At 42.0% G+C, this 16575-nt stretch overlaps 1 protein-coding gene across 2 annotated transcripts in view; it reads left to right on the top strand.

Annotated features, from left to right (window-relative positions):
* Positions 1-16575, top strand: part of Pik3cb (phosphatidylinositol-4,5-bisphosphate 3-kinase catalytic subunit beta) — a 111765-nt gene that overhangs the window by 49133 nt on the left and 46057 nt on the right. For both annotated transcript variants that reach the window (XM_052717837.1, XM_052717829.1), the window contains 4 exons: positions 5870-6093; positions 8007-8186; positions 11435-11605; positions 12904-12981. In XM_052717837.1, coding sequence (XP_052573797.1) covers positions 5870-6093; positions 8007-8186; positions 11435-11605; positions 12904-12981 — 653 coding nt within the window. The remainder of the gene's footprint in view (positions 1-5869; positions 6094-8006; positions 8187-11434; positions 11606-12903; positions 12982-16575) is intronic.

Raw genomic sequence — 16575 nt, 5'->3', positions numbered from 1 at the left:
ACAAGGTTGCTGCCTCCTCTGTCCAAAGAAAACAATAGAACTTTTACAGCAGAACTGCCCTGAGCAGGCTAAAAATACCATTTCCTCTAGGGTGATGTGCTTGACATTTTCTTTACAGTTTATTCTAAATAATTATTTATGGATTTGCAGTTTGTGCTCTGACTGCCCCCCATCTTGAAAGTGCATGCTCCCCTGCATTATTTTCTACAGCACCCTGTAAAATGGAATCACAGCCAGATGGGTTTTATCAGCAGTCTGAATGAATGTTTGAGCTGGGTCTGGTTTCGGAGCTTTGTAATCGCAGATGCTTGAGAGGCCAGGGAAGGAAGATCACAAGTTGAAGCCTTAAGGCTGCCTTGCGACTTGGTGAGACCTTGTCTCAGAATAAACATTTCAGAAGGGGGCTGTGACTGTAGCCCCATGGTAGAACACTGGCTTGAATTGTGCCAGGCCCTGGGTTCAGTCTCCAGCTTCCTTATCACACAGCAACCCTCCCCTAACCAGGTTTTGGGGTCTGGTTTTGTTTGAGACTGGGTTAAGTATCTTGCCCAGGCTGGTCTCAACTCTTGGCTTGAGTGAGCCTCCCATCGCCACAGTCACTAGTGCTGACTGAGACTGGTCACTTGCCAGCTTGCCTGGCAGTATGTAGGAGTTTAGTAATATTTTCAGTGTGACCAAACTTTTCTCACGCTTTTTAAATGTAATTAATATCCGTCTATATATCATGCACTGTTTTCTATCATTTTCCTAGGAGAAGGTATATTAGAAAATTACATTTAAACTTAAATTACTTAGCCTAAGCTATTAATGGCATCTGTTTTTCCTTTCAGTGCTAGCCCTGGCATCCAGCTGGCATCAGACTCAAAGCCCCATGAAGGCTAGGCAAGCTCATTATTTCTGAGTCATTCTGCAGCCCCAAACTTTTACTTATTTTTATAATTTTTAAAGTTTTTAAAAAATTAATTGTATTTTAATGAAGTAGATTTTTTTCATACAATATATTCTAATTATGTCCCCCCCACTCCTCCCAGATCCTCCCCACCTCCCTCCCATCCAAAGCCACCCCCTTTCTGTCTTGTTAGAAAACAAAAAGGTATCTAAAGGATAATAATAAAATATATAATAAACCAATTGGAATAGGATAAAACAAACAGAAGGAAAAGAGCCAAAGAAAAAGCACAAGAAACACAGAGACACATGCTACCACCCACGAGAATCCCATAAAATACACACAAAGGACCTGTAAGGCTTTTTTAAAAAGCCTGACACAACAAAGAACCTCCAAGGATAAAGATGCCGCTGAGTTTGTTTTATGTTGGCCATTTACTGCTGGGCATGGGGCCTTCCCTTAATAGTAGTTTCTTTCCCCAGCAAGACTCCCTTGTAGAAAACTAATTCTTTTTTTGAGACCGAGTTTCTCTGTGTAGCCCTGGTTGTCCTGGAACTTGCTTTGTAGACCAGGCTGGCCTTGAACTAAAAAAAGACCCCCCCCCCTGCCTCTGCCTCCCGAGTGCTGGAAATAAAGGCATGTGCTACCACCGCCTGGCATAGAAAATTATTTTTTTCTTTTGCAAGTAGTTATCAGTTAGAAATAGCTCTGGGTTAGGGATGGGGCATGTGTCTACTTCTCTTATTCTAGGTCCCCATTTGGTGCAAACTTGAGCAAGCCCTGTGCATGCTGCCTCAGTTTCTCTGAGTTTGTAAATACATCAGTCCTGCTGTGTTTAGAGGGCCTTGTTTCCTTGGTGTCCTCCATCCCCTTTGGCTCTTACACTCTTTCCTCCTCTGTTTTTTGCAGGGCTCTCTGAGCCCTGAAGCGAGGGATTTGATGGAGGGATCCTGTTTAGGGCTGAGTGTTCCAAGGTCTCTCACTCTCTGCATATTGTCTGGCTGTGGATCTCTATATTTGTTCCCATCTGCTGCAGGAGGAAGCTTCTCTGATGATGATCTATGAGTATAACAAAATGTAATTAGGAGTCATTTTAATGCCACATTCCTTTAGTAGAACAGTAGTATTTGGTTTTCCTCTAGGTCCCTGGACTTCTAGTCTCAGCTTCTTGGTCACCTAAGCAGTATTGGGTATGGGATCCATCTCATGGAGGGTGCCTTAAAGCAAATCAGATACGGGTTGGTTGTCTCACAAGCTTTGTGCTACCATTGCCCTAGTCTACTTTGTAAGCCGGACACAATTATAGATCAAAGGGCTTGTAGCTGGGTCGGTGTTTGTCTTTCTCCTTTGGTTGCATGCAGAGTACCTTCTGGTACCAAGAACACTAGCCTGTAGTCGTTTTATTTTTGAGACAAGGTCTTGCTATGCCACTCACTCGGGCTGACCTGGAACCAGCTTATGTAGACCTTGCTGTCTTTAATGAGGTCATCCTGCCTTTACCTTCTAAATTCCTCAGATTACAGACATTGGTTTCCTCTCCCATTTACAAAATAATAATAGTGATAATAATAATTTTTTAAAAGACAGAGTCTCACTATGTCTTTCTGGCCAGAGTAGGCCAGAGTAAGCAGGAACTTATGTAAAACACGCTGGTTGGTCTTGGACTCAGAGAAATCCACCTGTTTTTGCCATCATGCTTAGCCTTAGCCTCTGATTTTTAAAATATTGCATTTTTATTGTTGTGTGGGGATTCATGAGTGCACAGTGCACATGTGCATTTTTTGACATTTATGTGTATGCTTGTTTGTGTACATGTAGAGGTCAGAGAACAAGTTGTGGGGATCTGTTCTCTCCTTCCACCATGTGCGTTCCAGGAATCAAAATCAGGACATCAGCCTTGGTGGCAAGCACCTTTACTTACCAAGCCATCTCACTGGCCACCATATTTTATTTTTGAAAGATTTTTGTAGTGGTTCTCAAAATTCATGCAGCATTACTTTCATAAAAAGTATATACATAGGACAGGTGTGGTGGTGCACGCCTTTAATCCCAGCACTGGGAGGCAGAGGCATGGAAGGAGGATCTCTGTGAGTTTGAGGTCAACTTGGTCTACATTGCAAGTTCCAGGACAGCCAGGACTACATAGAGAGCTGTTTCAACAAACAAACAACAAAACGGTGAGCAAATGCTTGTAATCCCAGCACTCAGGAGACAGAGACGAGAGGATTATGGGGGCTTGTTACCCAGGACAAACCAATTAGTGAGCTCCAGAGCAGTGACAGGTCCTGTCTCAGAGGAAGGTAGAGGTTGTTGCTGAGAACAACACCTGAAATTGTCTGCCCACATAGATACCCATGTGGGTATCTATGCCCCCCACATACATATGTGTCCACATATGTGCATAAACCCTCACACATACACGGTAAAGAAGAAATCATTGCCAGATCAGTAGTGATTTCCATTCTTCAGTGTGTGTTGAATCTTTATACCTGGAACTATAGCTGAGCTGTACAGAATTCACTGTGGGAAATAATGGATCAGTAAGCAGACAATTAGAATGCAGTAAGTACACTGCCAAGTCACAAGGTGCTGTCTCAAGTGTATTGGTAAGTTGGAAGGCTGCTTGTAGAGTGTGATTCTAAACAGGTGTCGGTGCTGAAGAGTTTTGCAGGTGAAGGGGTTACAGGAAAGGTGAGCAAAAGGGAATGGGATCTGAAGATGGCCTTCTCAAAGAATAACGAGAATTGATAATGGTTGTTGAAAGAGACCACAAGGATAAGTAGCAGACTATTTAGGTACACAGTAGCTCAGAGCAGGGAAAATCACCCAGAGAAGTTCTATTTTCTACTAAGCTTTGGGAACCCCTCCACTCCCCAGTTCCTTTTCATGTGTCATTATAAGAAAAGACTGAGCAGCCGACTTCTTTACAGTGGACAGTTTCTGTTCCTCAGAGAAGCCTGTTTGTCCCGGTGGTTGGTTCACTTTGTGATGGGTCATCGAGATTATCTTCAAAACCAACGGTCCCGCCGTTACCCCATCAGGTCTAGTGAAGTGTTTGAGCTTGAAAGACTGGAAGATACTGAATGTGCTATGATGCCTTAAATTCCATTTGTAATTTTGGTGGAGCAAATGGACCCGGGATGTTCATCATTGTAGAAGGATTCATTTTATCTTGGTTGAGCTGGGATTTTTTTCCTCCTGATAATTCGAGTGAATGGACCAAAGTTAAACATTCATACAAGAAATCCTTTCCAAATAGGATAGTAACATCTGGAGGCCCATTTGCTGAAAGCTGAGGACTGGAGTACTGTCTTAGTCCTCTGGAGTTCATCTTCGTTGGGTTCTATGAACATTCTCTTGGCCCAGTTAGTGGCTTAGACCCTTGTCTCACTCTGTTCCCTGGGAAAAAAAAAAAAAAAAAGTTTATTTTCATTCTTAAATTATGTGATTGTGTTTGGGTATGTGCATGAGAGTGCAGGTGCCCGTGGAGACTAAAGAGAGCGTCAGGTTCTCTGGAGCTGGAGTCACAGGTAGTTGTGAGCTCCCCAAAGTAGGTGTTGTGTGCAAGCTCGGTCCCTCTTAGCAGCTGAGCCATCTCTCCAGCCCCATTCTGGGAGATTTTCTATTGAAAGAATTCAGATGGGAAGTAACATGACCAGATTTGCATTTCAGAAAGCTTTTTCAGACTGTAAGATGGGAGAGGTGAGGCCTTCAAGTGGAAGGCTGGCGAGGCTGCTTAGAGAGGAAGGCACTGGATCCTAGGGCCCACAGCCTAAGGTTGATTCCTGGTACCCACAAGGTCGAAGGAGAGACCGACTCCCACAAACTGTCTTCTGATTTATATGTGTGTGCATGCATGTCTGCCCTTTCACCAAACAAATAAACGTATGTAACTTTTTAAAAGGCTTCAAGTAATAAGGAATCTGTGAAAAAATTGTGTTAGTCACCTGAAGGAGAGATGCTGTGGGCTAGGATTAGGTTAATGGCTGTAGAAACTGACACAGGTAGACAATTTAGAGACATTTAAAAGGTATTTTAGAGCTGGGTATGGTGGTGCATCTAGAAGTTTTAGCAGTCAGGCCAAGACATGAGGATGGCCTTGAATTTGAATTTGAGAGCAGCCTGGCCATGTGATAAAATCCTGTCTCACATACTCACCCATACCCCCAAACCACACAAAAAGAGGTCTATTAGACATTGTAGTAAAGACTTTGTTTTTGTTACTGGGTACTCATTTCTGCTTCCTTCCCTGTAGAACCTATTATCCATCAACAGAAGAATGTTAGCAGTGCACTCTAAAACTCCCATTTTAGACAATATGATATTATCATCTACAGAGTTCATGGTCAAGAACCATGCAAAAGTTATCACCTCCCAAATTGTTCAGTAATTTTTGCGTTAGGACACATTCATAACTATCCTGGGGCATTATGTGGCTGGTTGGACAACCTTCTAGGAAGTCCAAGTGTTTCTACTAAAAATATAGGTCATTCATAGCTAATTTACAATAATGTATTTTTTAAGCAGGTGTAAGACTATCCAGGAAAATCTATGGCTCTTTCATCGTATGGTTTTAGATTGTGTATTATGAATTTCATTTTTTTATTATACATTTCTACTTTTACGAGTCTATATGTGCTTACTCTGTGGCTCTGGCTGTCCAGAAACTTGTAGCAGCTCTCCTGCCTCCACCCCAAAATTCTACCAGTATTACAGGTGTGCTTCCTGCCCAGTTTTGATAGTTGTGACACTGATAACCCAGCTATATTTCTATGTAATATTGCAGTCTGTATGTTTTGGAGATGCAGCCGCATGTGTATTTTTATACCTGAGACTCATTTTGTCTGTGCTGGTCATCCTTTTGTCTGCTTGTAAAAGACGGATATCCAAGTTAGTCTGTATTGAAGACATTTTGTGTTCTTTTTTTTTTTTAATTATTATTAGCTACTAAAAAAAGACATCTTTACAAAATTTCTTTAGGTCTTCATGAATTTGATGCCTTGAAGGATCCTGAAGTGAATGAATTTAGAAGAAAAATGCGAAAATTCAGTGAGGATAAGATCCAGTCTCTAGTGGGTTTGTCTTGGATTGACTGGTTAAAGCACACGTACCCACCTGAGCATGAGCCGTCCGTCCTGGAGAACTTGGAAGATAAACTTTATGGAGGGAAGCTGATCGTGGCTGTGCACTTTGAAAATAGCCAGGTAGTGTTTGATTACTATTATTTGGTAATTAGTCTCTGATTTTTCCAGCTGCTGCTCCATTCTTGGAGGTGCTTCTTGCTTAGAAAGCACTACTACAAAAAAAAAACAAAAACAAAAAACAAAATAAAAAACAAACAAAAAACGAAAACAAGCTTGTAGAGGGATGGACTTAGTTTATAATTACATAGGACTATCTAACAAAAACCTTTGTACAAACATTTTTCGATGAGTTATAATAGTATAGAAATGAGTTATCAAACTGAACTGCTTAATTACAGTTGTAAAAGAATGAAAAAATTTAAAGAGATGTTTTAATTTTATTTTATTGTGTGTGTATGAGTGATTTGCTTGCAAATATGTATGTGCACTACATGTATACCTGGTGTCCACAGAAGCCAGAGGAGGATGTTGAATCCCCCAGAACTGCAGTTACAGACAGCTGTGAGCTGCCATGTGGTGCTGGGAACTGAACCCAGGTTCTCTGGAAGAGCAGGCAGTGAGTGCTCTTAACTGCTCAACCATCTCCAGATATTTTAAACAGGAGAGAAAAAGAAAACTCTAGTCAACATAATCCCCCCCCCCCCCCCCCGCCCCATTTTCTTACCTTTATTATTTTTCCACATAGGTATCATGAAAGGCTATTAACTTTTGATCTCACTGTCTCCTTGTCCCCAGTGCTGGCATTAGCCTGGCTTATGCATCTCTGAGGTTTGAACTCATAGTTTCATGCCTGCCAGGCAAACACTTGAACCATAGCTCTAACCCCTGTTGTTGTTTTGGTTGATGTTTGTTTGTGTAGCTCAGAAGTAGGGCATTTACCTAGTATACACACAGCCATAGGTTCAATCCCCAGCAGCATTCACACATACACTCCCCCCCCCCACTCCCTCCCTCCCTCTGTGTTTATAAAATTGGACAGAACTCATTAATATATGGCTTAATCAGTAATAAGATCTTTTCTTACCAATTACCAATACAGTCACCCACCACACACACACACACACACACACACACACACACACACACACACACACACACACACACACACACTCTGTGCTGGAAATCAGAACCCAGGCCATGGTCTAGTGGTACACATTTTTAATGGTATACATTCCAGAGGCAGAAGAAGATGAATCTTGTTGAGTTTGGGACCAGACTGGTTTATAGAGCTATTTCCAGGAGCCAGGGCTACACAGCGAAACTCTGTGTCTAAAACTGAAAATAAAACAAAACAAACAGCAACAATAAAAAACAACCAGGCCGTCATGATAGGCCAGTGGGCTGCTGCTGAGCTTCACCCCTAGCCCCAGGTTTTGTAATAATTAATAGGACACTATCCTATTGGCCTATTACCTGATAGTAAACTTCAGCTAATTTTTGGTGTGGGCCTTTTGTCTTTGAAACAGAACCAATGATTATGGCATTTAAATAATTTGTTTGCATGAGGAAATAGTAAACCATCATATATATCACATTGTTTTATTTTCATAAAACCAGGGGACACCTCAAGGAATAATTTTTTTTTTAAATGACCAGTGTATTCCTCAAAAGAATGAACTTAGTATACAGATCAAAAGTATCCAGGCTGGCCCTGAACTCCTGATCCCCTGGTTCCACCTCCCAAATGATGGGATTATAGGAGAATGCCACCATGCAAGCAACTTTAGCTAAATATTAATTTTAACTTGGGAGCTCTGACCCTCAGAATACAGGAACACGACTTGCAAATTATCAGAAAACAAATTATATGTGTGTTCATGTTTAGCATATAGAACATTTTACTGGACTATAGAGCACAAAGGATGTCTACACACACATATTATCACTGTACATATTGTTACAAACTTTGAGCACAATTATGTTTTCTAGCCAAGCATAAAATGTGTCACATTTTCTACCTTCTCTCTTTTTAGGATGTATTTAGTTTTCAAGTGTCTCCCAATTTGACTCCTATAAAAATAAATGAATTGGCAATCCAGAAACGCTTGACAATTCACGGCAGGGAAGATGAAGCTAGCCCCTATGATTGTGTGCTACAAGTCAGTGGCAGAGTGGAGTATGTGTTTGGAGAGCATCCACTCATTCAGTTCCAGGTATGTGTACTGACGGATCATTCACTAGAACAGTGTACACGGTGCCTCTAACTTCTTCATCTTTAAGGAAGTGTCTGTGACTGACTGAACATTTGGAACCCACAGAAAGCTTTGCAGAGTTATATATTAAACATCTATTACGGGACCCTGCCCCTAGGTAATCATTACTAAAGTTTGGGCAAATATTTGTCTTTTCCCAGTTATGTTTGCTTTGAGGACAATGATTGTATGTGTGAATGTGGGACTATGTGTTTGCATTCTGCTTGTGGATTATTTCAGTGCTTAACATTTTTCTGTAACACTGTGCATTTTCTAACACAGTTTGTTATGTGTAACTGCTTATTATTTCTGTATGAAAACATATGATTTAAGTGTTATATTCTGGAGGAAGTAAATAAACCTACTTGTTAAATAGATACTTGTAGGCATCTCTTGGAAAAAGGAAAGTTTTCTTGTTTTTAAGGGCCAGAAAGATGGCTCAGCAGGTAAAGGTGGTTGCTGAGCACTGCTGAGGACCAGAGTTGCCCTCTGACCTCCATGTGTAAGCCGTGGTGTGTAAACCCACACGCATACATTATGCATGCTAACAGAATAGTAATACATTTTAAAAAGGAAAGATTCTGTTAGTTTTTTGTTTCTTTGTTTCTTTTGTTGTTGCTGGGGATTGAACCCAGGGCCATGTATGTTGAACATGTGCTTTATTTACCACTGTCTGCATTCCAATTCATTGTTTTGTCATATTTCTTACTCCTTTGTCCTTTTTTTATTACTTCCACACATGCAGAGAACTATGCAAGCATTGGTTCTCAATTGATCTTCATATGTACTTTTTTTTTTTTTCACTTTTGAGTTCTTTGAGTGTACACTGTCTGCAGTGGCCAATGAGATGGTTCTGTGGGTAAAAGGTGTTTGCTTCCAAGCCTGATAACTTGAGTTTGATCACTGGGCCCCACATAGTGGAAGTGGAAATTTGACCTCCACATGCGTGCTATATGGCATATGTCTCCCCCATCCATAAATAAATAAATGAAGCAAACAAACCAGCTAACAGTCTCACTCTCACATTGCAAGAATTAAACTGCCTTGAGTTGTTTCTGGAATCAAATGACGTTCACATAAGATATGCATAGTGCACTATCCCACTCCCCTCGAGATCTGTATTTTAAATTATTTATGTTTTGTGTGTAAGACAAGCTCTCACTATGAATCCCTGGCTGCCCTGTAACTTACTATGTAGACTAGGCTGATCTCAAACTCTCAGAGATCCACCTGCTTCTGCCTCCTGAGTGCTGGGACTAAGGTCTGTGCCACCACGCCTGGCTCAAGATTTTTCTTGGAAAGAATCCATTTTTGGCTTTGTCATCAAGGAACTTAGGATACTTGTATTGATTTGGAAACTAAAGAGTGGTTGCTAAAGGAGTAGTAATTGGGCAAGGGCCAGGTTAGAGGTCAGTAGTAGCCGATTTAAGCTTGGGTTGGTTTGTTTATTTGACGTTCATTTTGTTTTGTGGTAGTGTTGGTGTCTTTGAGACCAAGTCCCACTCTATAGCCCTCAGGGAAGTAATCCTGCTCCAGCCTCCCAGCTGCTGGACCACACAAGTGAGTTAGCTGACATGCCTGGTGTGTTTTATTCTGTTCTGCCAAAAGGGATAAGGCAGGTGCCAAATATTAAGTGATGTGTGGATGAAAAGAAAGATTTGAAGCCAGGCATGGCAGTGCCACTCATGTGCTCCCTCCCAGCAGTTGAGAGGCAGAGGCAAGAGGCTCTGTAGTCCACAACCAGCCCGGCTACATGACACTGTGTCTCAAGCATCCTAAAAGGAAACAGGGTTGAGATTCATTTAACAGTAACAGAATTTTATACCTGCTGTTGAGGTTCCAGGGTGGCTCCTGATTCAGGAGGGAGGCTAGGACACAAGCTGTATGCATAGCTTTGGGGTAATAAGCAGTTGACCTTTGGCCGATCAGGAGGAAGAGGGTGAAAGTGCTCGGTGAGCAACCTGGAAGCACAAGCTTCTCTTCCTGGGCTCTGCCGTCTTGCGAGGCAGTCTCCATCAGGCCAGCATAAAACCCATTGGATCTTACTCTGGACCTATAAAAGAAGTTAGCCTTTTGAACAATTCTTGGGAGATATATCTATATCTATAGATATAGATATAAAACATGAATAGTCATTATCTATTTAAGAATTCTTTGTGGCATTTCCTGGTTCTATGAAAATAAAACAGAACCTTAGGCTGAAGTGGCCAGAGGTCTTTTCTAGGTAAGCTGCTGGCAGTGCTCACCTAGAATACTGTGCTGGAAAAGGGCACTTTGGGGAAGGACCTACATATACCATTCCTGGCTGATTGGCCTGAGTGTGACCTGGGCACCAGACAAATCCATTTATATTTGGGTCTTTGAGATGTGGGTGTGTGAGGTACTCCTTTCTGGTTCTCACGCCGTGAATTGTGAAGTGCATCTCAGGCTTTTGGAGACTGTTAGGAAGAATAACCATAATGTATGCCCCTCTCTTGGTCCCTAGGTAATTAGGTGCTCAATTAACAGTAGCTGTTTTCTGTGGGGTTTTGTTGATGGTTTGTCTGATGCTGGCAATTGCACTGGGTTCCTTGTACCTAGTGGGCAGGTGATCTACCTCCAGATAGGTCTCTGTATTGCTTGTACTGGGCTGACTTGCTGTTTTCCCAGGCTGGCCTCAAACTTGTGGTCCCTGGCTTTAGCTTCCCAGCAGTGCACCACAAGGATGCACCGCCATGCCTGTCACTGTATTGTGATTTTATTACATATCCACTTATTTATTTTGTGTGTTTATGTGTGCACCAGGGTGTGCTTGTGGAGATCAGGGAACATCCTGTCGGAGTTGTGGCTCTTTACCCAGTGAGCCATCTCTTCGGCTCTTGTGTTGTAATGTTTTTTAAATTATTTTTATTTTGTGTGTATGGGTGTTTTCTCCATGTGTATGAATCATTTGTGTGTATTCAGTGACCGAGAGGCCAGAAGTGGGTGTAGAATCCCCTGGACCTGTAGTTACAGTTGTGAACAATATGTAGGTACTGGGAATCCAATCCATGTCTCCGGACAAGCAGCCATCTCCAGCCTTCTTGTGTTGTGATTTCAAATGATTATATTCTTGATAGAGAATTATGTAACAGCCTATACTGTACATTTAGTGTAGTGCTGTTCAGATTAATTTTCTTTGTTGATTTCAGTGTTTGCCTAAAAAAAATCTGTCTCTTTTGCTACTACAGTATATCCGGAACTGTGTAATGAATAGGACCCTGCCCCATTTCATCCTTGTGGAGTGTTGCAAGATCAAGAAAATGTATGAGCAAGAAATGATTGCCATAGAGGCTGCCATCAACCGAAACTCATCCAACCTCCCTCTCCCTTTACCACCAAAGAAAACGCGAGTTATTTCTGTAAGATTCCTGTTTCAGTCTTTGGTAACCCCACAGCCACATGGTTTTCAGTTTGCGTACTTGCTCTCTCAGACCCATTTCCTTTGCTCACTTCTCCTTCTGTGAAAATCAACATCTTTGCCAAAAGTTCATCGCCATTCGCTTGAAAAAAAGCTTTCTTCTGCATGGCACTTTTAGTACTCCCACACCAAATACTAGCAGATTAGACATTATACTTTATCAGCTTGAGGCGTAGCCAGTATAGTTATATTTTGTTTCTTTTTTTCAGACTGAGTCTTGCTTGTATCTCTGTCCCCTGACTTGTGACAAACTTACCTCAGCTGCCTAAGTGCAGTATATTTCATTTCTATCAGCTTAACCCGTTAAAACAGTTTTGGGGTGAGTGTGGGGTTGAAACAATGTTTTACTGTGGACTCAGGCTGGCATAGAACTTATTATTTAGTTTAGGCCCATGGTAGTTCTCCTGCCTCAGATTCCTATGTGCAGCTGGAATTGCAGATGTGAGCCAGCATATCACCTTTTTACTCCCTGCCTGCCTCTTCCCTCACTTCATTTCCTAGAGTTAACAGACATAAAACCAAGTGCTAATAGTTCTAGTGCTTAATTTGATATTTATGATTTTTGGGGGGCTGGGGTGGTGGGATGGGATTCAAGACAGGATTTTTTTGTGTAGCCCTGGCTGTCCCAGAACTCACACTGTAGACCAGACTGGCCTCGAACTCAGAGATCCACCTGCCTCTGCCTCTGGAGTGCTGTGATGAAAGGTGTGCACCACCTCGCTCTGCAGTATTTATGATTTTTAAGTGTTAGGTCAGAGCTCTGTTTTCATAAATTTGCCCTGTGTGAGAACTGAAAGACTTCCATGACTAGTGTCTTAGGGTTACCATTGCTGTGATGAAACACCATAACTAAAAGCAGTGTGAGGAGGAAAGGGTTTATTTGGCTGGCTTCTATATCCTGAATCACAGTTCACTGGGAGAAGCCAAGGCAGGAACTCAAACGGCAGGAACCTGGAGGCAGGAGCTGATGCAGAGGCCATGGAGGGGTGCTGCTTACCGGCATGCTTTCGATGGCTTGCTCAACCTGCCCAGGGGTAGCACCACCCACAATGGGCTGGGCCCTCCTACATCCATCTAGAAAATGCACCACAGGTTCCTTCAGCCAGAGCTTATGGAAGCATCTTCTCAACTGAGGTTCCCTCATCTAGATGAGTCAGGTTGACATATGACTAGCCACCAGTTATCATGTCATACTCATTTCTCGCTCTGAAAAGCCTTGTTTATTTTGTTCCTTTACAGCATGTCTGGGACAACAACAACCCTTTCCAAATTGTCTTGGTGAAAGGAAATAAGCTTAACACAGAAGAAACCGTGAAAGTGAGTACTTGTTGAGGCTGCATGGCCCTGTGCCCTTACTTGTATAATTCGTGAGCTCTGTGGTATCATTCATACCCATACACTATGAAAGATAGAGTGTAGCAGCTTCTTATAAAACTGTTGAGTATTTGCTCTGTCTTGGTTTTTTGAGTCAGAATCTCAGATCATCCAGACAGGCCTCGAACAAGCTGTGTAGCTGAGGCTGGCCTCAAACTCCTTGATCCTCCTGTCTCTACAGGCATAAACCACTGTGCCTGATAGCCTTTAATTAAAGGATCATTTGACTAGTAAAGATCTACGGGAAAGCCTGATGTTATGTTCTTAGTGTATGTCACAGGAGATTCTGGCTTTAGATCCGAAACTTAGCAGAAAGGAGCTATTATGCTGACTATGGTCTCGCTAAGTTACTCAGATGTAGAAAGCATTTGCTGTGTTTGTATGTTAGAAGTAAAGCTTAAATGTGTACAGCTTACAGATGTTGTCTGATCAGCTGGTGTTAAATAAGCCTTCGTCTTGGCCTCAACTCAGTCTTTCTTTTTAAGCTGTGTCTTTGTGGTTCATTTGCAGTTTGCTTTTCTTCTGTGTTAACGGTATCCTTTTCTTCTAATTGAAAATTTCATCATTTTCTTTATCTTCAGCTGTCTTCCTTTTTCTTTTATTTTTCCTTTCTTTCTTTCTTTCTTTCTTTCTTTCTTTCTTTCTTTCTTTCTTTCTTTCTTTCTTTCTTTCTTTCTTTCTTTCTTTCTTTCTTTTTTTTTTTTTTTTTTGAGACAGTGTTTAGGCCCATGGTAGTTCTATGTAGCCCTGCTGCCTAGCTGTCATGCTAGAACTCATTCTGTAGCCCAGGCTGGTCTCAAATTCACAGATGTCCTCCTGCCTCTGCCTTCCCAGTGCAGGGATTGAAAGCATGTGCCACTACCCTGGCTTTTTCTTTTTTTTCCTTTCCTTCCCTTTTTTTTTGAGACAGGCTCTCATATAGCTCAGGCTGGCTTCAAACTCCCTTTTGTAGTAAAGATGAACTTGGACTCCTAATCTCCCTGTCTCTTACCTGCCCAGCCCTGGATTGCAGGCACATGCCACCATACCCTGCCTTTATTATTTTTCCAAATTTAAAAAGACTACCCCAGGACCAGAGAGATGGGTCAGTGTCAGAGAGCACTTCTGCAGAGGACCCAGGTTCCATCCCCAGCACCCACACAGCAGCTAACAACTGTCTGGAACTCCAGTGCTAGATTGTCGAATACCCTCTTCTGACTCTCACAGGCTCCTGCATGTTTGTGGTGTGCTTTAATTAACACAGGCACATACACAAATGTGCATGTGCACACACGCAAACACTCACATGCATGTACACAAATAATAAATAAAACTTGTAAAATATATATCAAGACTTTTACAACAAAGTTTGAAAGTACAGACAGGATGGAGAAACAAGAAAAAAAAGAAACATCTTTTCTTGTCTTCTTGCCATCAGAAGGAAATCTAACTCAACAAGCCTCATCAGTAGCCTCTGTGTTTAAACCTTGAACAAACATCCAGTTATTTGTTTTACTCACCTTTGAAGACATCTTAGACATTCCTGTAGATTAGTAAATATTCAGTAAAGTTCCTTAAGGATCTCATTCTTAAAAGCAGAAATCAAACATAGTGGTAGAATGTGGTGGTATGAACCTGTAATCCCAGTACTTAGGAGGTGGAGGCAGGAGGATCAAGAGTTTAAACCAGTCTGGGTTACTTGAGACCCTGGAAAGAAGCATGGGTAGAGTGTGCATAGTCAAATCTACCTTCTGGTCCTTTGGGACTCTGTATATTTTATATTCCATCCATGTGAGTGCCTTCACTCAGCGGTTTGTCTACAGATGCAAAATGTATGTGGTTACAGAAGGGCCTGCATCCTTGTTCTTTGCCTGGGGGCTGCTGTGTCTGACTTGCAAAGATAATAGAACGGTTCCTTTGTTTTGGTGTTGGTTGTCTTTTAACTCTGTTGGGAATTGGCCCCAAGGCTTTGCACATTAGATCAGTTCTTTGTTTCTTTTTAAAAATTGTTACATTTTATTCATTTATTGTGTGTATGCATGTGCTTGCATGTGAAGTCGGGACAACTTGCAGACTTTCTCTCCTTCTACCACGGGGGTCCTGGAGATTATTGTGCGTGGCAGCAGACACCACTGCCTGCTGAGCCTTCTTGCTGGCCCTAGTTCTTCGCTTCTTTTGTGGTTCTATATTATTATCCAGTAATAACAGCCTTTTTACATCTATTCAGTTTCTTCATCCAGAAGGTTAATCAGGCCTTCAGTCTGTGCCTTATTTTTCTCCAGTACATTGTGATTTATTTCTTTGTTAATGGCAGACTGAGTCGTTATTATTTCAGGTCCGACGCTTTTGTCATTTTCCATCAGCTGGAGAGCTGGATTCTTTCATTTGTGGAGAGAAGAAATATGCTTGATGACATGCTACTCAATGTATGTTTCCCCACCTACCCACCTTGTTCCTTTGGTTCTCTTTTGTCCTTTCTTCTCATGGGATCATGTGAGTGAAGTGAAATAATGACATAATTTCCTCCTGATGTAGCTGGCTATAAAGGTCAGGTGCTCTAAGATTGTGTTAATGAAAAGTGAGAAACAAACAAAGCCTTTCCCAGCCTTTTCTTTCCTGAATCCCTTGGCTGGAATGTCTGATATAAACAGAAGAGATGATAGTGTGTGAATTCCTGAGGGTTTTCTGGAGAAACAGCCAAGAGGAGATGAATGTACATGTCTATACGTGAATGTCAAGATGTATCACAGTGTTTTGGCTGGAGTCCTATGGCACAAGGAAAACCACGTCCCAGTTACAGAGATTTAGTATTTTAGGGTTTTCACTTCTGCTTGTGGGAAATAATGGCCTACACTTTGCTTTTGGAGAGTAGGCCAGACAGGAGTCTTCCACTGCAGCAGCACAGTAGTATGCAGTAGCCCTCTGCCTCAGCGTTGATTATAAGCATGCACTACCTGGCTAACACACTTCTTACTTGGGGTGCCTTTCATTTGTATCAGGATAGCGTTGACCCAGATGATAGTGGAAGGGTCAGGATGAGTTCAGTAGAATGGCTTGCCAGGTGTGTGCAGGCGTGAGAACAAATGGACGGGTGGGTGGGTGGATGGGTGGCTGACTAGACAGGCAGACAACGGTCAGGTGGATAAAGTTGAGAGCTTTTTGTCTGTTTTCTTTTATTTAACTTTTTGAGACTTTTTTTTTGTTTGCTTGTTTATTTTTGTTTTTGAGACAGGGTTTCTCTTTTTTGTTGTGGTTTTTTTTTTTTTTTTTTTTTCTGGTTTCTTCGAGACAGGGTTTCTCTGTGTAGCTTTGCGCCTTTCCTGGAACTCACTTGGTAGCCCAGGCTGGCCTTGAACTCACAGAGATCCGCCTGGCTCTGCCTCCCGAATGCTGGGATTAAAGGTATGCACCACCACTGCCCGGCAAAAGAAAGTTTTGTTTTGTTTTTTGTTTTTTTGGAGCTGAGGATCGAACCCAGGGCCCTGCGCTTGCTAGGCAAGTGCTCTACCACTGAGCTAAATCCCCAACCCCCAGGGTTTCTCTATGTAGCTTTGGCTG

This window comes from Peromyscus californicus, unplaced genomic scaffold, assembly GCF_007827085.1.
Source record: "Peromyscus californicus insignis strain IS unplaced genomic scaffold, ASM782708v3 Scaffold_11__1_contigs__length_118956290, whole genome shotgun sequence".
NCBI classification, from domain to species: domain Eukaryota; kingdom Metazoa; phylum Chordata; class Mammalia; order Rodentia; family Cricetidae; genus Peromyscus; species Peromyscus californicus.
This window is presented reverse-complemented; position numbering and strand designations above follow the sequence as displayed.